Below are 20,186 nucleotides of genomic sequence, written 5' to 3' on the forward strand. Positions count from 1 at the left end.
CATTAGCCCTTATTAGAATGATGCTGCCGAACACGCTCTGCGCAGTATCCATTTGTGTTCCTAATCTCCCTGGATGCCTGTGAATAGCTTGGTGAGGGAGCTCAGAGGCAGAGCTTCCATGAAGGAGCTGGGTGTATTCACATGCCATCTGGTACTGCACACATGAAACCTTATCTGAGGACCTCTGTTCACTTGGTGAGACAACAGGCACTTGCCTGATGGAGACCCCAGGGGAGACACATAGACAGGAGTGCAAAAGTACCCAACATGATCCCAACTTTCCCAGAGAAAGCTGTGGGAATCCACTTGGCACCACTGCAGAGTGCCCACAAGCAACGGATAAATACATGTTCCCCTGGATGAGCCAACCTGCTACTTGCTATCAGTATTTCTTGGGTGGCATTCAGGTTGCTTGAATTTAGTTATCCATATGAGTACCACGTCTAACCTTGTCAATGGACATGAGCTGGACTGTAGACCCCCAACCTGAGGTTCCAACATAAACTCTTCTACCCAAGCTCCAGCCAGCTCTGAAGCAATCACCTCACCTAACAGGCACCTGTGTTTGCACAGCTGAAAGGCAGTCTTGGCTCTGTTGGCTCTACTGATATCTTTGGTGACTGCCACGGGTTCTTTAGGGCACATGGGGACATCACCTCAAGTATGAAGTTGGGCTGCTAGCTTTTGCTAGCGTATCATTATGGCTGTGGCTCCCCGAAGAGAGCTCCAGCGGGTAACTCAGTCCGTCTAATGTGTAGATCATTTTCTGATCATGACTTTAAATGGATAATACCTAGGCATCATGCACAGTCAATAATGCACCTCAGTGAGATGAATTTGGGGGTCTCTATTCTCCTCCACGCTTTGTGGACCTAGAGGTGCCCTTTCAGCAGCCATATCCCCTTCCTCTAGGATTGAAATCCGTCTTTTAAAGAAGAGATGAATATCGTCCAGAGTTGGCAGTAGGGACTTGTCAACCGTATGAACAGCCTATATAAAAGTGGTGTGTTCTCCATCACTGCCCAGCTCTACATCAAAACCATCCTATCAAAAGGCATTGGATATCAAGCAGAAGAAGCAGAGTTGGTAGATAAAGCCCTGGATATTGTCTGTTAGCTTACCCTGTCTGGGAAGTCTGCACTGCAATCCCCTCTGCCTGAAAATCCAGTAGTCTCTACAGCCTTTTGAAATTAGATTGCCAGATGGCTTTGAAAAGGTGTTCAAAGGCACAGCAGGCACTTACCTGAGTGAAAACTGTAGGATTTGAGGGCAATACCAAATGTTCCGTATATTCATAGGCTGTTTGTGTACATTAGCTAATGGCAAGCACACATAAATACTCCACACTTCTGCCCCAAGAATGTGCACCAGACTACACAGCCTATAGCACACTGATAAAACCAGCACAGACTGGAATGCTGACTCTCGTCCTGCTGGGAGGTGGCCTTTGTGAGGCTATTGCAGAAAAGAGATGTAACTCTAGCTGGCTCCACGTAAACCCCTCGATTGTGAATGTCTGGTTGGGTTGGAAAGGGTGCACTGGATCCACTGAGCATGACTGAGCTGACCTAAGGAAGGGCATTGCCCTCCCAAGAGATCAGTTGTCAGGATCCTAGGCAACCCAGAGCTAATAAGTCATAAACACCGATGGGGAAGGTACTTTAGAGCTGTTCTGGGAGTTGCTCATGTCATTGCTCCCAGTTAGCTCACACGTGCATTTCCTCATCCTTTCTCCACACTCTGCACCTCCAGCAATTCATAGAATCGTAGAATCCCAGACTGGAATAGACCTTAAGGACCATCTGGTCTGACCTTTGTAGGCAAAGCATGACCTAGACTAGATATCGCAGCATCCTGCCCAGCCCAATCTTAACAGTGCCCAGTGTCAGGGAATCTACCACTTCTCTGGGGAGATTATTCCAACGGCTGGTTGATCTCAATGGGAAAAATTTCCTCTTACATCCAACTGGAATCTCCCCAGCAGTAACTTGTGCCCATCACCCCTCGGCTGTTCCATGAGACTCTTTGTCAACAGGGAGTCTCTATCTTCCTTGTAGCCACCCTTTAACTCCTGGCACATAGGGATAAGGTCTCCCTGAGCCTTCTCTTCTCCAGGCTGAACATTCCCACCTCTCTCAGCCTTTCCAGTCCTCACCTACTTGGGCTGAATGAGTTAATGGTTCAGAGGGAGAAGGCAGAAAGGCCACAGCCAGCCTGCAGTTGCCAAAGGCTTTTGTTTTAGGATTACTACAGCATGCACACGGCCTGGGTTGAACTGGTTATTGAGTGCAGAAGGTTAATGCACGTCCCCAAAACTTCTACAGGGGCTACACAGTGAGGTGGCAGAGACCTTGTTCATTACCTAACACATGGGGTCTTTCACTGGGGCACCCATATGTGTCTTCTGGAGCCAGGCTGAGAGAGCCGAGCTGGTTAAGCCTGGAGAAGAGAAGGCTCCTGAAGGGGAGACCTTAGAGCAGCTCCAGTGCCTAAAGGGGCTACAGGAAACCTGGAGAGGGGCTTGGGACAAGGGCCTGTAGGGACAGGCCAAGGGGAATGGCTTGAACCTGCCCGAGGGGAGACTGAGATGAGCTCTTAGGCAGAAGCTCTTCCCTGTGAGGGTGCTGAGGCGCTGGCCCAGGGTGCCCAGAGAAGCTGTGGCTGCCCCATCCCTGGCAGTGTTCAAGGCCAGGTTGGACACAGGGGCTTGGAGCAAGCTGCTCCAGTGGAAGGGGTCCCTGCCTGTGGCAGAAAGGTGGAACTGGGTGAGCTTTAAGGTCCCGTCCAACACAAACCAGAGCTAAGGAGAGTAGAGGGTGAGGCACAGAACAAGAGATGGAGGTGGGAGGACACTCACATAGATGAGGTGCTCCCGATAGCGGATCAGCAGGTTCCTGAGGATTCCTGCCTCGTTCAGGTCCCCGAGGCGGATCATGTCCTCCACTCCATGGATGGAGGTGGGGTGCATGGGTTTGATGTGGCTGGCATTCTGCGGGGAAATCCAGTGCTCCTGGGAAGAGAGCAAGGGTAAAGATAAGACAAATAGGACACCACTAGGATGAGAGACAGAAACAGCCCAACCGAGACAGAAGAACATACACAGGACAGCATAAACACACAGGCCATAACTTCTATTCCTAAGGCACGTCAATGACTTATTGGAAAGGTTCAGAGCAGAAAGGAAAGCATCTTTTGGTTTACTGGAGCAGCAAAGAGACATGAGACATAAGCCATACTGGCAGGACCATCATCCAGGACAGCATGGACATATAGTACATCAGGGAAGCTTCTAACAAATAGCAGATACGTTCTTCCCTTCACATAACTACATTTTCACATCCCTGGTTAGCCCTCTGCTGCAACATAATGTTGGGCAGAGAAAAGATGGTTTAGAGAAGGACAGAGGGATACAAAACCTTGCTTTTGATGGCAGAGTGTTGGTTAGTCTGATCACTTCTAAAGGGCTTCAAAAGCTACTACAAATCGGACACAAGGACCCTGCTGAACCAAAACTCTTTCTACCACCCCGATGAAGAGAATGAGAGAATATACAATTATCTTAGGCTGGGAAAACAATGTAAAGAACCTCCTGAGACCACCCTCTGCTTGTGATAGAGATGTTACTCTAAACCAGCCACCACTGCACAGAAGTAGAGCTGGGAAATTGAAGGAGAATCAGTGTTTGGGCACATCCTGTGTTGGTAGGAGGCCAGGAAGGACTGGGTAACAGCAGAGGAACAGCAGGTCAAGGTGGGCTTGCTCAAAGCGCTATCTAAATGTACTTTGGAGGCTTCCGTTATCATTGGACTCAAGAAGCGTCTTGACTTTTCTATCCCAAAACAGCCACAGAAGTAGGGACACAACATCGTTTATTTACAGACAGAAAACTATGACAGAGTTGAGTCCAAAGACATATGAGAATTCTATGGCAAAGTCAGCCATCATGTTCCTGTGATCCTTGGCCTATCCAGAAGAGGTGAAGGGTCCTTACAACCCTTTGTACGTACATTGCCTTCATCATCCACAACCTGGATCTGTCCAGAGTCACACAGTTTAACCACCGCTCCAATGGGGACATCGAATTCCCGTCCGGTTTTGAGGTCCATCCACACATAATCCCCCTGGAATCAAAGACAGAACAGTTATCCTCAGCGCTGCAGAAGCTTCAGCATCCCTTGGGGTACAAGTTGCTGATGTTTTGTAGCCAAATCACTGGTACAAATCAAATGACTTCCATTGCAAACCGCTGCACTTCACTATCCCTGTATTTCATGAGCTTGTGATTGCTGGTCACAGACTGCACACATCCTGCAGCAAGCAGGTTGCAGAGCAGTGATACAGGCAGAAAAACCCACCCCGGCAGAAGTTCCCCTCTGTAACGTACAAGACTAGAAGGTCACACTTAGGAGATGGTTTTGAGCTCCGGAAAGCCTTATCTGGAGGCTTATTTTTCCCTTGCAGATAAACACTATCAAATATACATTCTCCTGCCTTGGACACTAGTGAAAGGAGATGACTAAAGAAGGGTTAAGACTATACCAGAGAGGTAGATATATATATACTTCTTCAGGAGGTCTCCCAGCTACAGTGATTTGTAGGTGGGCTCTTTGCATTTAATACTTCTCAGTGAATTTTACCTACTCTGACCATGTCCAGTTGCTTCCTGAACCTGTGCAAAGTTTTAGCATCCATAACGTCCAAGGAAGAGTTTAACTACAAATAGCATAAAAAGCTGTGCCCTTTTGCATGTTCCAAGTGTTTCACCTCTTTAATTTGAGACCTTCGTGTTTTAGCTTTGGAAGACACAGGAAGCAGTTGACCCCTATCCACTCGTTCCATGTCACCGGTGTGATGCCATAGACCTCTGTCAGTCCTGCTGGGCAGGGACTATCTGCTCATCAGCTCTGTGGATATTAAATTGCTCAAATGCAAAAAGCCTTTTAAAGAAGCTGCTTTCCCTCAATACAAATGCAAACCCCAAAATAACCCCAAACAAAACTCTTAATCAGGACCCACACTGTTTGAAGCCAAGCAGAGTTATTTCCCACCCCTATTCTCAATGCGAAGAGGTGTTAAAACTGGAAAGCATCTAGTTAAATTAGGCTGGCTGTTTGCATCAAGTGAGCAAATGTACTTTTTCATGCAGCTGAGTTTAATGTTGTGAACTTGTAGCTCCATCTAAAGCCATATTCCTGGGGCCACCTCCACTGGTACCTATTAAACACAGTGCAAATGAAGTATCTACCTTTGGAAGTCCTGAAAAACTGCTGGGAGAAGGGAAAGGGAAAAACAGGAGGGATCACTTTGCATGAGTTCAGACTTAAACAGAGAAGATACAGGCTGGATATAAGGAAGTTCTTCTCTGTGAGGGTGCTGAGGTGCTGGCCCAGGGTGCCCAGAGAAGCTGTGGCTGCCCCATCCCTGGCAGTGTTCAAGGACAGGTTGGACACAGGGGCTTGGAGCAAGCTGCTCTAGTGGAAGGTGTCCCTGCCCGTGGCAGGGGGTTGGAACTGGATGAGCTTTAAGGTCCCTCCAAACCCAAACCACTCTATTACGTTATGTGCTCTTATAGAACCTCTTTCCTGAGCAACCACTATTGACCATTTCTATGGACAGAGTATTTATAGACTTGGTTTGACCTAATGCGCTGCTGAACAACCTTCAGCTCCCCTCTGGATGGTGGGAACCAGACACAGGTAGCGATAAAAAGCATGATGAAACGCTCACCATCCATGCCATTGCTCACCAGTACTTTTGACTGATGTGAGTGCCACAAGGATGTAAGGCTATCCCCAGGGACCTGCACATGGAGAAGCACTACAGATGAGGAGTCCCCAACCATTTTGTGGTAGGTTCCACCCTTGGCAACTGCTTGCTAGGTTTCACTTAGGATACCAACAAAGCCATCCTGCATCCACGGAGCTGAGGATCAGGCCCTTAGGTTGGGTTTTCGTTTCCTCACAGGGCTGTGCTACAGCACTGCTTGTAAGTATCTTTACCCAGCTCATCAAAAGACAGTATTCAGATCTCTCTCTCATTAACTCCCTTATCCTCACATCTCATAACTGAGTTAAAAGGAAGAAAACAACTAAAGAATGCAGTAAGTCACACACAGATATACATTATAAATCCACTTCTATTAATATTTATTCCTTAGCTTCTTTAACCCAAGGATTTCAAAGCACTTCAGAGTGTTCAGCACTGTTATCTTCACTGCATAGCCGGGTGAATTCATGCACAGGGTAACATGATCAAGGTGTCAGCAAGAGGAAAACCAGGTTGCTCAGTCCCTGCTCAGCAGAAAACCCTTCTGATACCTCATAGAGATTGCTCTTGATCAAGAAAACAAGAAGTGTAATGCTGGGGGGGGTTAATCTTTAATTCTGAATAGCTGTAAAAGCAGCCTGCTTCGTATGTGCTGTTAGCACAGAGTTGAGGTAAAAAGGCCTTCTGCTCTCCCCAAGGTAAAGTGATACTGTACTAACACTAAGGCAACTCCTGTGCTTTCCCTGCCTAATGCACCGAGTGCTCATCCCTTCACAATGCTCTTTCTAAACACATTAAAGCCCAGTTCTTAATACTGGTGAAATAAAGCAAGTCTTATGGGATGGGCTAAGCTGGTAAGCTCAGAAAGGTCAGGGGGGTGTTAACAAATAACATCACTTATTAAGAGTAACGACCTATTTTCTTCCTTCACTGTAATCGATTTGAGATAAACCCCATGGAAGTCAGTTACACACCTTCCACTGATGCAATCACCGTCAGATCAGCCCCCAAAAGCAGCAGATATATTGGGGATTTCAGGGTAAATCAGGGTGATTCATGCATTTACCAGCTTGGGCAGACTGGCTTACGAGTTGCATAACCTGCTTCATGCCTAAACTGATGCTGTTTGTTTTCCAGCACACATGACAGTACCAGGGAAGTGAGAATCATGGAATCATAGAATAGTTACGGTTGGAAAGGACCTTAAGATCAACCAGTCATTTGACAGAATCAACATGGTCCATCTCTTCCTCCTCAACACAGCCCTGGGTCCATCAAAATACTCTGGGGCAGACCCTCAGGACCTCAAATGCTATGGGTGCTCATAACCAAACAGTGGTGCAAGAGAGGGAAGCACCACCATGGGTGCACACACATCAACACAATTCATGAAGAGGATCTTTAGGAGGAGCTTCCAAATGCAAAGAGCATGAAGGTTGTATCACAGGGATGCTACAGAGCTTGGGGAGGACAAAGACTCAGGAGGAAGGTGACAGAAGCTGGCACAAGCAGAATGAGGATCCCATCAAACAGCAAGGCTGATTTCTGATGGCTTCCAGCCATGCTCAGAGACTGGGACCCCCTGTCTTACCGCTAACATGGTGGTGGGCTTCAGGGCCTGGTTGACGTTGCGGAGCAGTGTCCATTTGCCCTGGTCCCTCTCCTGATCTTCCACCACCTCAGGGCATGGCTGCACGAAAACAACCTTCTTCCTCTTCAGCATCTCCAAAAGCTTTGCAGTGGCAAAGAAAGCTTTGTCCCTCTGCTTCCTACATGTATTCCACCACGAATGCCAGAGAGCTCTGGCTGGTTTGCTTTAGACCTCCAACGTGACCATGCCTGTTGCCTGCAGGACACCCTCTGACCTGATTCACAATGCAGCTCTTGGTAAAGGTCTTCTAGGAGAAAAGCTTTCATGCACCAGCCATGGTCCCCCACTGGCCAGCCAGCATCCTTACTCCATACAACTGTGGGAGTCTTAAAGCCAACCGGATAACTTTGCTTCTTTTCAATTCTTCCAGCCTAAGGGGTGATAGTGAAGGACACAACCACCCATTCTGGAAAGACGACTGTGGGATTAAAGGGAAAACTCTTCATTTCCCTGTGACTCCCCTCCGCTACCTTCCTTTCACAATGAAATAACCATCTGCCAGCTTGAGGACTTCCAGCACAGAAACAGACTCGGGTACTTCTTAATCCACAAATGCAGTCGGTCCTCATGCAACACATGGCATTTAATTAACCTAATACCTTTACATACCAAATTAAGCAAAGCGCAGCGGGAACTCAAAACCAGAGGCCATCTGCATGTTCTTTCAACTGATCACCTCCAGTAGATCCATAGCAACTGGACGGTAAATAATTGAGTGGAAGGTGTGCAGGGCAGCACAGCCTCTGTGCCTATAGGTGAGAGGAAAGCCTGGCTGGGAATAGAAATGTGCTAAACATGAGGACCATGGAGATAATGAGGTTGTACTGACTCTACACCTGGCTGCTCTATAGACACACTCATAGAGTCATAGAATCATAGAATGGTTTGGATTGGAAAGGACCTTCAGATCAACCAGTTCCAACCTCCCTGCCACGGGCAGGGATGCCTCACACTAAACCATGGCACCCAAGGCTCTGTCCAACCTGGCCTTGAACACTGCCAGGGATGGAGCATTCACAACCTCCCTGGGCAACCCATTCCAGTGCCTCAGCACCCTCTCAGTAAAGAATTTCTTCCTTATATCCAATCTAAACTTCCCCTGTTTCAGTTTGAACCCGTCACCCCTTGTCCTGTCACTACAGTCCCTGATGAAGAGTCCATCCCCAGCATCCTTGTAGCCCCCTTCAGACCCTGGAAGCTGCTCTGAGGTCTCCACGCAGCTTCTCTTCTCCAGCCTGAACAGCCCCAACTTTCTCAGCCTGGCTCCATACAGGAGGTGCTCCAGCCCCTGCTCATCCTCGTGGCCTCCTCTGGACTTGTTCCAACAGCTCCATGTCCTTCCTATGTTGAGGACACCAGAACTGCACACAATGCTCCAAGTGAGGTCTCACGAGAGCAGAGTAGAGGGGCAGGATCACCTCCGTCGAGGGTCACGCTCCTTTTGATGTAGCCCAGGACACGGTTGGTTTCTGGGCTGTGAGCACACACTGAAGCCAGCTCATGTTAAGTTTCTCAAACTTCTGCTATCTCTCCTTCCATATAGGAAGAAGACCTTATATGGGGTCTAGTAAGGACTAACCAGGAGTGATGGCCCAACCAGAAGAGTGCAAGGCATTTCACAGTCCCGGCAGATTTGCTTTTTCTTGTCCTATCTTTGATACACTTGAGATTTCATCTAGGAAAGGCTTTTCTGATCATATAGAGAACTTAAGGTCAATCCATCTGGGCCCCAGTCTCCTCAATAGAACTCTTGGATCTAAACTGGTGTCATTTATACAGACCAGAGCAACACACAACTGGATAATGGTACAGCTGCTAAGCTTTCCACGCCATTCTCATTTATCACTCTTTTAATGCAAAACTCTGATACCTTGATTCTACCAGGTTTTCACTCCATTTGTCCATGATGAAGAGGACATATTCCTGATGGAAAGCCTTCTAGGAGAAAGCAGGCTTTACAGAGTCACCAAGGACAGCAGGAGATGATGGGTACATCAAACTCATACCAAGCTACTTCTGCTCATCAGTGAACAGCAGTGACAACAATGAGGCAATCGTTGCCCAAAGGTCAGCTTAAGCTATATTACAAAGCCCTGGAACAATAAGGTGTCTAATTCTTGTAGCTGTGCAGGTGAAGTAAGGAAGAGGTCAAGCCTCATGGATAAGAAGCCAGTTGAGAGATTAATGAGATGAATGACTACCAAAGGAGCAAGCAAAAATGTACATGAGATGCAATAATAACACAAGGAAAAGGAGACATAGCTCAAATGTGGCAATCTCATGGGAGATGTCTACCTCCAGCATGACCTGAACACACAGTGCTGTAAATGACTGCATTTTGACTCCCCTAGAAACAAGAAGATAAACCAAAGCTGATAATGAATGAGAGGATGCATGGGGAAGGAAGGACTGACTAAACCTATAACCTTATAGCAGCCTTCCAATAGCTAGAGGGGCTCCAGGAAAGCTGGAGAGAGGCTTTGGACAAGGGCCTGGAGGGGCAGAACAAGGGGAATGGCTTTAACCTGCCCGAGGGGAGACTGAGATGAGCTCTTAGGCAGAAGCTCTTCCCTGTGAGGGTGCTGAGGCGCTGGCCCAGGGTGCCCTGAGAAGCTGTGGCTGCCCCATCCCTGGCAGTGTTCAAGGCCAGGTTGGACACAGGGGCTTGGAGCAAGCTGCTCCAGTGGAAGGTGTCCCTGCCCGTGGCAGGGGTTGGAGCTGGATGAGCTTTGAGGCCCCTTCCAACTCAAACTGTTCTACAACTCTATGATGATTTAACAATTCGCCCTGGTTTATCCTTGGAGCAAAGTAAAGATGGGAGCCCAGAGGGGTGAATCCAGTCTCTGCAGTCCTATACATGAATATGGTTACTTTTCCCTTGATGCTGGATTTGCTGCAGGAGATCTTCTGGGGACTCTATCATATGCATTTGCAGTGTTTTCTGCCTGAATGGCCAAGCGTGCTGCCCCCTGCAAACGGCAAATCCCAAACCTTGGAAGGGATAACCCGGCTTGGAAACCAGCCTCTCTTCTGTATGCATCAAGGGGCAGAGCAACAGCATTAAGCTCCCTGTTGGCATGCTTTTTCTAAGGGAATGTGCTATGCCTTATGTGGGAAACAAACAAACACACTTAGGACAATAAGGGGAGGGACACAGTGGAGGAAAGCAAACCTTCAGTTGGCTGGCAGCCCGTCAGCAATGCCAGCCGGGTTAGATTACAGCTCCCCGGGGTAACATTAGACTCTTCACTGCAGACATGGAATTATGAGCCACAAGAGCCATGCTGGACCCTGATCTGATGATTTACTGCGCCTCTGCAGCAGCAGCACAGCCGAGATCATGGGCTTGCTCTGACACACTTTGTGCACGCACATAGTAAGGAGTAAATTCTTATCCTAAGGAGCTGATGTGACCCACGTAATAGGTTTATGCTGCTGCAGAGACCTGAGCTCCCATTAAGCGCTACTGTGGTGGTGTGGTCTCACTGCTGGAGAAGAAAGGGAAATGATGCCTGCAGGAAGCCACCTAATTCAATACAAGCTTGGGTTTCTTTGCCCCAGCCTGTTTGTCAGACCCAAAGACAACGCATTGGACACTGCCAGGGCTGAGGAAGGGCTCCTGAGCCAGTTACTTTGCAGCTATCACTGAAAAACTGAGTTATTCAGTGCACAGATCATGTGGGACTCAACTAACGCAGTGCATGTGTGCACCTCTGAGCAAGACATCTAGATCTTTGCTAGGTGATCCTTGTATAGAGTCATAGATCCATAGAATGATTTTGGGTTGGAAGGAACATTAAAGGTCATCCGGTTCCAACCCCCTGCCATGATCCCTTCCAACTGAAATAGTCTATTCTACTATACTATTCTATAGTATAATATTCTATACCATTCTGTTCTATTTCTGTTTCTGTTTCTATTTCTAATTTCTTTTCTACATTCAAGGCAGAGAAAGTGCTATGGTCATCTCTGCATAAAGCAGGCAATAAAACCAAGTCAGATTACACTGGCCTAAAGGGGTGTATGAAGAGGACAGTTTGGAGGTAGAAATCTTGAAGGCCCTAAGGGCTGTAAGATAAATAGCTGAAGGATATGGAAAATCACTGGTTATGTTCATGGGAACAGGCACAATCTCATATCCAGGTCTCCAGAGAGCTTAGAACTAAGCCAGGCCCTTTACTTCCTCATTGCTTGTCTTTATGGCAGAAAATCCTTAGTGCACACAGACACAAGAGCAAACACAGGCATTCCCCCAGCTCCGAATTCCAATGTAATTTGCAGATTAAACTGAAATCTAAATGCATTGGTGCATTGCAGCAGATTATGCCAGGGTAGACTTCCGACAGCTACCCGCATCCTTTGGCCAGTATCATGTCTGCACTGCACTAAACCCACATATCATCACCTCTAGATATCACTTGTCTGATTCAATTCAGCTCTCGATTACATGGATGTACCCTGCTCGGTTTAATGGAGCTTCTCCTGGATCCACAGCTGTGCAACCCATGGGAGCATTAGGGCTGCTCATCTCTATTCGTTGCCTCATCTTTAGCTGTGCAGTTGCCACCAGCATCAAGAAAAGGTGGGAAAGGAAGGAAAAGCTTGAATTTCCACTTAACTACAAATCATAGTGCAAGAGATGCACATGCTGGGAGTAACCCTCATAATTCTCCTGTTTCATAAATAAATCAGATTCTCTTCCCCGTTTCTTGTAGCACATCAGGCACCAGCTGTCAGCCAAGGTAATGTGCTCCACACAAAAGCTTTCTGAAGCAAAGGCAGAGATGCAAGAGGAATCCTTAAATAATTCAATAATCAATGCACAGCTTGCTCATCCTGGAACTTCGATACTGACAGGAGGGAAAAAGTAACCCACAAATGAGGCATCCATCCTAGCATTATCCTATTTAGTGCTCAGGGGTAGGCAGAGGCCCAGGAGCAGAAATGATGGATCTAATCAGGTTTGCAGCGTGCAATCCAGTGTGGTGCAGTGAGGCTCAGCTCCCAGTGCTGTCCAACGCATCCTTGGCTTTTGTCAAGGAGCTTGTCATTTTGGGACCTCTTGGCTCGGAAGTGGGTTTTAAGCAGACAAACATGGATATAGAAGGTTTAATCCATGACTCCTAAAGCATTACCATTGGGGAGGAAGCGGGGAATGCAGCAATCCATGGACATTACAGGTAGATACAGGTAAATACAGGTAGATAGGGTAGATACGAGCATCACCCACCCAAATGCTGTGCCAGAGCACCAAGTGTCAGCTCTGACACAAAAAGCTGATGACCACCACTTGGGATGTGATTAAATACCTGCTAAAACGCAGAAATGGAACAAGAAATGAAGATGGAGCCTTTTTAGCCCCATGCTGGGTCCTGTCCTTAATGCAAATGAAACAACTCCAAAGGAAGACAACAGAGCCATCATAAGATGTACAAATCTGGAAAACCAGGGAGGGGGAAAATAAAACCAGGAGGAATCAATGGGGAAATGATTTAGGATGGGAGCATGTAACAGTACTGTCACACAAGACATACTCCATCAGTTCCTAGGAACAGGGATTTTGCGCTGGTACCACGCAGGGAGCTCCCATAACCACTCTCAGTCTGCCAACAACAGTCAACCCCATCTCCAAATGAAGGTGCAGCTAAGAGCTCCCTGGTTTGTAATAAAAAGCACACTGGAAACCCCTTGCCCTTAGCCACCAGGAAGCAAAGATTTTGGATGTTTCCCTTTAAATGTTCTGTATGTTATACGTTAGGAAGACAGGACTAAAGGAATGACATCTCTGAGCACAGCTTGGGAGGGATGCTGGTGCCAGCAGGTCCCTATAGCTGGACAAGATAGCTAAGTTGTGTGCTCCCATCCCTTTCTTGGATTTGGATGCCAGAGAGGAGCTCTTCATCAGGGACGGTAGTGATAGGACAAGAGGTGATGGGTTCAAACTGAAACAGGGGAAGTTTAGATTGGATCTAAGGAAGAAATTCTTTACTGTGAGGGTGCTGAGGCACTGGAATGGGTTGCCCAGGGAAGTTGTGAATGCTCCATCCCTGGCAGTGTTCAAGGCCAGGTTGGACAGAGCCTTGGGTGCCATGGTTTAGTGTGAGGTGTCCCTGCCCATGGCAGGGGATTGGAACGGGATGATCTTAAGGTCCTTTCCAACCCAAACCATTCTATGACTCCATTTGAATCCACAATGAACCAGCTCAGAGAATTAACTCAGCAGCAACATTTTCATGGGTTTTTTTGCAGTGTTTTGCTGGTTTAGCCCATGCAGTAGCTTTATCCCCCTGGTGAAGGCAGAAAGGTGTTGGATTTGATTCATGAAAGAAGAGCCCCAGCTGATGAGCACGAGAGCCACGGAACGGTACAACAGATGGAGGTAATCAGGTATTTCCACTCAATGCTTCTACCTCTGAGGCATGCAGCCTTTTCAAGACCACAGAAGGCCACAGTTTGAATGCCAACCTACAGTGCTGGTGAAGGGCAAGATGACAACCCAGATCGTACACACAGATGTAAACTGGAAGGGATGCTTTTCAGCCTGGCTCACAAAGGCTGTTCAAAGAAGCCTAAAAGCAATCATACAAATTGAATTCTTTTACCTGATTTTATTCCTGGGGAAACAAAGCAGGATTTTTCCACCATCTGTGATAAAAATCTCTTTCACTTTTCATAAGCAACCTGTCAAATTCTCTTTTGGAGTTTCAGCTTCATCTTTCGTGCTTTGTTTCTTTTCTTCAGGCTCCTCCTCTATCTGCCTTTTCACAACCTCACCAAAAGCTAGTCTGCAATTAGTACCTGTGTGCAAATAGACATGGGACTACTGTAGTCCCCACACCTATTCCTGCATAAACAAAAATGGCGTAGTGCAAAGAAGTGCTTAATCCTAGTAAAAATGTGTTCTTTTCCCATATAGTAGTGATCTATACTCATGTAAATGAAGTTTTCCCAGCAGAAACATGCCTGTGCTCAGGGTCTGCATTAGCCAAAGTGGCAGAGAAAGGTCCAGACAAGCCCTACTATGTAAAATAGCATGTCTTATCTCCAGAAATATTGAATGAAAGGGGGCTAATGCTGCTTTTTCATCACTGCCATGCCAGATCTGAGCAGCACTGCCCTATTTACACACTGCCTTTGCTTACACACTGAGGGTTGTCTTGGTTACTGAGGCAAAGGATGCTGAGGGGAAGTGATTTTGCAGCTCAGTCAATAGCATCTTGAGGGAGTTGGTGATATGACTGCTTAAGGGAGAAGAGGGCTGCTCCAGGGGTGTGTTGGAAAAGCCAGTTCCTGGGAGGAACGGATGACAGGAGAAACTATAATGGAGAACAAAAAGATCTGGCTATGATTGTGATGCAATCCAAGATGTCTTGATACTGGCTTTTGTTCCTTAGGTGCCAGCCACAAGGGTGCAGAGATGCTGGGATCATAGAATACCAGGTTGGAAGGGACTTCAGGGATCATCTGGTTCAACCTTTCTTGACAAAGCATGACCTAGACATGATGTCCCAGCACCCTGTCCAGCCAAATCTAAGTAGTACCCCAAAAAAAAGAAGGATCACCTCCCTCAACCTGCTGGCAATGCTCTGTCTACTGCAATCAAGGAGGCTTATGTGCCTTTGCATGAATGTATATACCTCACTCATGGTCAGCTTGGTGTTCCTCTGGACCCCCAGGTCCTTCTCTGCCAAGATGCTTTCCAGCTGGTTGGTACCCAGGTTGTCCTGGTGTCTAGAGTGATTCTTTCCCCAGAAACAGGAATTGGCATTTCCCTTTGCTGAACTTCATGAGATGTTAGAATGCTTTCAGCAACATACAAGTAGCATCCTTCCAAAAGGAGAAAACATACTCCGGGTATCAAAACCAATCTTGAGAACATGAAGCACTTGGAATTATTTTGTCATCAGGAAACAGATAACAAAAGGATTCATGGAATGGTTTGGGTTGGGAGGGACCTTAAAGCTCATCCGGTTCCAACCCCTGCCACGGGCAGGGACACCTTCCATTAGAGCAGCTTGCTCCAAGCCCCTGTGTCCAACCTGGCCTTGAACACTGCCAGGGATGGAGCAGCCACAGCTTCTCTGGGCAACAAATCCTACCAGTATTTATTAAGATCCAGCAAAATCATCCATATTCCATTGCTTGCTTCATGGCTTTGAGGACTCCAGGTTTGGCTCCATGCGAGACCACCCTTGAAGTGGAAACCCAGAGCAGGATGGTAATTGCAGCCACTTGCTTGGATTCTTCAAGCCCCTCTGTCTATCATGTTTAGATCCATCCAAATTGCTGGTGCTGGGTCCCTCTGAGGGGGCAGATGGACCAGCCTCTGAGCTGCACCAAGTGCTCACAGCAGCACAATACCAGCCCCATCTGCTGTAACTCTCTGGAATTACCAAGTGCATCAGGAGGTTTGTTTCTGATGGTTTCTCCACGGGTTTTAATTAAACTCACAAGCTAATGGTACCTTCAGCAGGATGAGGAATGACAGAGTGTGCATTTTAATCCCAAATCTCACACCATCACAGCTGGGTGAAGTTCCAGAAGGGCCTAGAAGAAGTTACAGACCTCAAAGGACAACTGGGTTTATTAAAGGACCAGTCAACAAGTCTGGCTAGAAAAACCCTAACCTAGAGGTTGCAAACAGAGAAAGAGTGGAGTTTTTAGGTTGACACACGATGATAGAGATAGGGACAATTGTCACTGCTCAAATCACAGTTGTAGTTGGCAGGCCCAGCCAAGACAGTTGCCTTGTTGGATCAGGACATGTATGGATGTGCACTGTGGATGCCTTCAAACTGTGAGCTTGGGATGCCATCACAGCTAATGGGTTATAGCTTGTTGGGAACATATTGAAGAGACTTGGCCTTCAGAAAGCAATCAGAAGCCAGATCCTGAACATCAATCCCTTTCACGCACATCAATCCAGAAAGCTTCAAAATCCAAATCCCACTAAATACTCACCAGCCATTGCAGACAAAGCGATAGCTACAGCTTGAGAAAGCAAGTTGGACCTATTTTAGGGTGGTGGGGTGGCTGCCTCATCCCTGGCAGTGTTCGAGGCCAGGTTGGACACAGGGGCTTGGAGCAAGCTGCTCTAGTGGAAGGTGTCCCTGCCCGTGGCAGGGGTTGGAACTGGATGAGCTTTAAGGCCCCTTCCAACACAAACCATTCTATGATCTGATTCTATGCTTTCTTACCTGAAATTATCAAGGAATAGTGGGTGGGAAGATTGCCAGTGGGATTAAACTTTCATATGGATGTCCTGAACTCTAGACAGGACAGAATAAGACTGCAGCTAGACAGCAGCTAAAAGAATAAAGCCATAAAAGAAGTAAGCTCTGCATGATTTTGGCACAGCAAATAATTCCTGTTTTCTTGGTACTTCTTATTTTCCTCATGGGTATTTTATTACATGGATACAGTTCATTCTGCATAAGTTGCATAGAGAGATGTGGCCTCCAGAGGGGTTTTGTCTCACGTTTTATCTATTTTATGATGAAAGGGGGCTGAATTACATATGGGGTGTGTTAAATGTTACTTTCAGTTTTGCTGTGGGTTTGCAAGGTGAAGCATGGCAGCAACAGACAACAGGTTGGTGTTCATATGAAAACCTAAATCCGATGAAGGGAAATTAATCCATGTAAAGAATGCTCAATAATTGCCATGTAGCCTTAGTTTTGAGACTACAAGAGTATTATCACATAGATAGTTTAATTATGCATGTGTTTCTGTAAGGAATGGGCTGGAAATCAGCCTGGAAATATGGTTAATGCCTCCATTACATTTTGCTGGAGGCAAATGTTGTTTAACTTCAAGCATCTCCTTAATGATAAAGGTTGCCTGTCTGTCTCACACCAAATCTACCCATTTTATGGGGTCAAGGGGCAGTAAAATGCCTTTACAAAGTGATTTGCAGATCATGAAAATGCAGTGTGTGACCTTAGGAGTCATTTGCTGGCAATAAAACGTCTGGCTGGGTGGTAGGAGATGCACATAAATTGCCCGTATTGCATTAACACTGATAGCGCAAAAGGCTTCCGAGTTGTGGTGTGCATAGCACTGACAAAGCTCTGTCCTAAATAGGTGTTATTCCTAATCTTAAAAGCATCAGCATTTGGCTCTTTGCTCTTCAGCATGCAAAATAAGCCTGGATTCTGGTAAAGTGACTCTGGGGAAAGGACAGAGGGCACCTGCTGCTTGGTAAAGGAGTTGGGCAAGAGCAATACTACAAGGATGTGACTGAAATTGCCTCAGAGAGGACATGAAAATGGGTGTGCAAGGTTAAGGCACACCAAGGGACCATCAAGGGTAGCATCCTATATTCATCAGGGGCCCATGTGGATACCTAGGGCAGAGTGGACAGGTTTGTAGAGACACTTCTTTAAAATACTCTTTCAGTGCAAAAATGAGGGGACATGAACCAAATCTGGTTGGGATCTGGGTTCAGCAGAATGGAGGTGGATAGGAGACCTGGAGAGGTAAGGAACCTGGACAAGTGCTTGGAAGGGAGGGACTACATTAGGGACTACTAACAAAATATATCACATCAGGCTTGGGAAATCACCAAAAGTGAAATTTATATAGGAAATTAGCTGAAGGATATGAAAGGATTGTGAGGAAATCATAAAATCATAGAATGGTTTGGGGTGGAAGGGACCTTAAGATCATCCAGTTCCAACCCCCTGCCATGGGCAGGGACACCTCACACTAAACCATGGCACCCAAGGCTCTGTCCAGCCTGGCCTTGAACACTGCCAGGGATGGAGCATTCACAACCTCCCTGGGCAACCCATTCCAGTGCCTCAGCACCCTCACAGTAAAGAATTTCTTCCTTAGATCCAATCTAAACTCCCCCTGCTTCAGTGAAATCACACTATCCCTTGGTGCTTACCAACAGTCACTTTGGAAACAGAACACTACCAGATGGAACAGATCATTAATGTGTGTTCCCAATGTAAGCACACTGTAACTCTGCTCACAAATGTATAATAATTCCATTAAGGAACCCAAGTCCTCCTGATGTATTGCTGGTGAAGTTTTGCCCTTTCACAGAAGTGCCTAATGGAGAACGAAATCCTTGTGAACCTTTAAAATGGACCTTTCCCAGGGCTGCATTCCTCTGACAATGCCACCTCCCTTGTGTAGTAATCAACAAGAGGGACTGGGGAAGGAGAGGAGGATGGATCCATCCTATCACCATCCCATGTCTGCAAAACTCACATCCACACAGATGTGGTCAATAGGGGAAAGACAGTTCCCTTACACTGCAACAGCTTAATGCACAACCACTGCACGAGCCAGTCTGTACTGCCGATCACTACTGCAGCATCTGTAAGTATACCCAGGAGTGGCAAAATGGAAGTGCAAAAGCATCAGCACACACATTCCCAAATCCCAGTCCACACTTAACCATGCTGAAAGCCCCAGGAGAGGTATCTGAAGTGCTGGCTGGCTTGCCAGTATATCTCAAGACTATTTCACACCTAGTATTGCATTTTCTCTGCTCTTAAACAGATTTTCGTTTCAGAACAGCCTCCTTATGTGTGTTCCAGCAAACATCTAAATCCTCCTTTGGTTTTTGGTTACATTTATAAAACAACCAGAAATAGATTTACTCCTCCAAAATCCTTACCTGAAACCTTCCTTTGAGATTGTCATTTCACCAAAACCTAAAATGCATCAGGAAAAACATATAAAATCATAGAATAGTTTGGGCTGGAAGGGACCTTAAAATCATCTAGTTCCAATCCCCTGCAATGAGCAGGGATGCCTCACACTAGACCAAGTTTCTCCAAGCTCTGTCCAACCTGGCCTTGAACACTGCCAGGGATGGAGCATTCACCACTTCTCTGGGCACCCCGTGCCAGAGCCTCAGCATCCTCACAGGGAAGAATTTCTTTCTTATATCCAACCTGAACTTCCCCTGTTTCAGTTGGAACCCGTTACCCCTTGTCCTGTCACTACAGTCCCTGATGAAGAGTCCATCCCCAGCATCCTTGTAGCCCCCTTCAGACACTGGAAGCTGCTCTGAGGTCTCCACGCAGCTTCTCTTCTCCAGGCTGAACAGCCCCAACTTTCTCAGCCTGGCTCCATATGGGAGCTGCTCCAGCCGCTGATCATCTTTGTGGCCTCCTCTGGACTTGCTCCAACAGGTGGGTGTTTTGTTACTGCCTCTTCATAAAGCAAAACTAAACTCACCCATTGATTTAACAACCCTCACTCCTCTTACTCTATGTTGAGATCAAACACATTAAGGTTTCAGTGTACATACTTTGGGGAAGATGGATCATAGAATCACAGAATGGTTTGGGTTGGAAAGGACCTTAAGATCATCCAGTTCCAACCCCCTGCCATGGGCAGGGACACCTCACACTAAACCATGGCCCCCAAGGCTCTGTCCAACCTGGCCTTGAACACTGCCAGGGATGGAGCATTCACAACCTTCCTGGGCAACCCATTCCAGTGCCTCAGCACACTCACAGTAAAGAATTTCTTCCTTAGATCCAATCTAAACTTTCCCTGTTTAAGTTTTAACCCATTACCCCTTGTCCTATCACTACAGTCCCTAATGAAGAGTCCCTCCTCAGCATCCTTGTATCCCCCTTCAGATGCTAAGGTATCAAAAAGCAGGAACGAGTGTGTTTCAGACAGGGTCTGTCAGGGCAGGGTGTCTCCACGCCACGAGATTGCTTGCTCTACCTTTAGTTGACATCGTGCAATTTATATTCCACAGGCATAGCAAGAACATCTCCCTTGCCTGCAGCTTCAT

At 46.9% G+C, this 20,186-nt stretch overlaps 1 protein-coding gene across 1 annotated transcript in view; it reads right to left on the reverse strand.

Annotated features, from left to right (window-relative positions):
* The window catches only part of MYO7A (myosin VIIA), a gene marked incomplete at its 3' end in the record, with an annotated part of 67,741 nt that extends 60,318 nt beyond the window's left edge, over positions 1-7,423 (reverse strand). The window contains exons 1-3 of the mRNA XM_080613424.1: positions 7,358-7,423; positions 4,008-4,121; positions 2,858-3,010 (exon numbers count right to left, since the gene is read on the reverse strand). Of these exons, the coding sequence (XP_080469550.1) occupies positions 2,858-3,010; positions 4,008-4,121; positions 7,358-7,366 (276 nt within the window). The 5' untranslated portion in view covers positions 7,367-7,423. The remainder of the gene's footprint in view (positions 1-2,857; positions 3,011-4,007; positions 4,122-7,357) is intronic.
* Positions 7,424-20,186: the final 12,763 nt, after the last annotated feature.

The sequence above is a fragment of the Psittacula echo genome (assembly GCF_963264785.1).
Source record: "Psittacula echo genome assembly, chromosome: 3".
Taxonomy (NCBI): Eukaryota; Metazoa; Chordata; class Aves; order Psittaciformes; family Psittacidae; genus Psittacula; species Psittacula echo.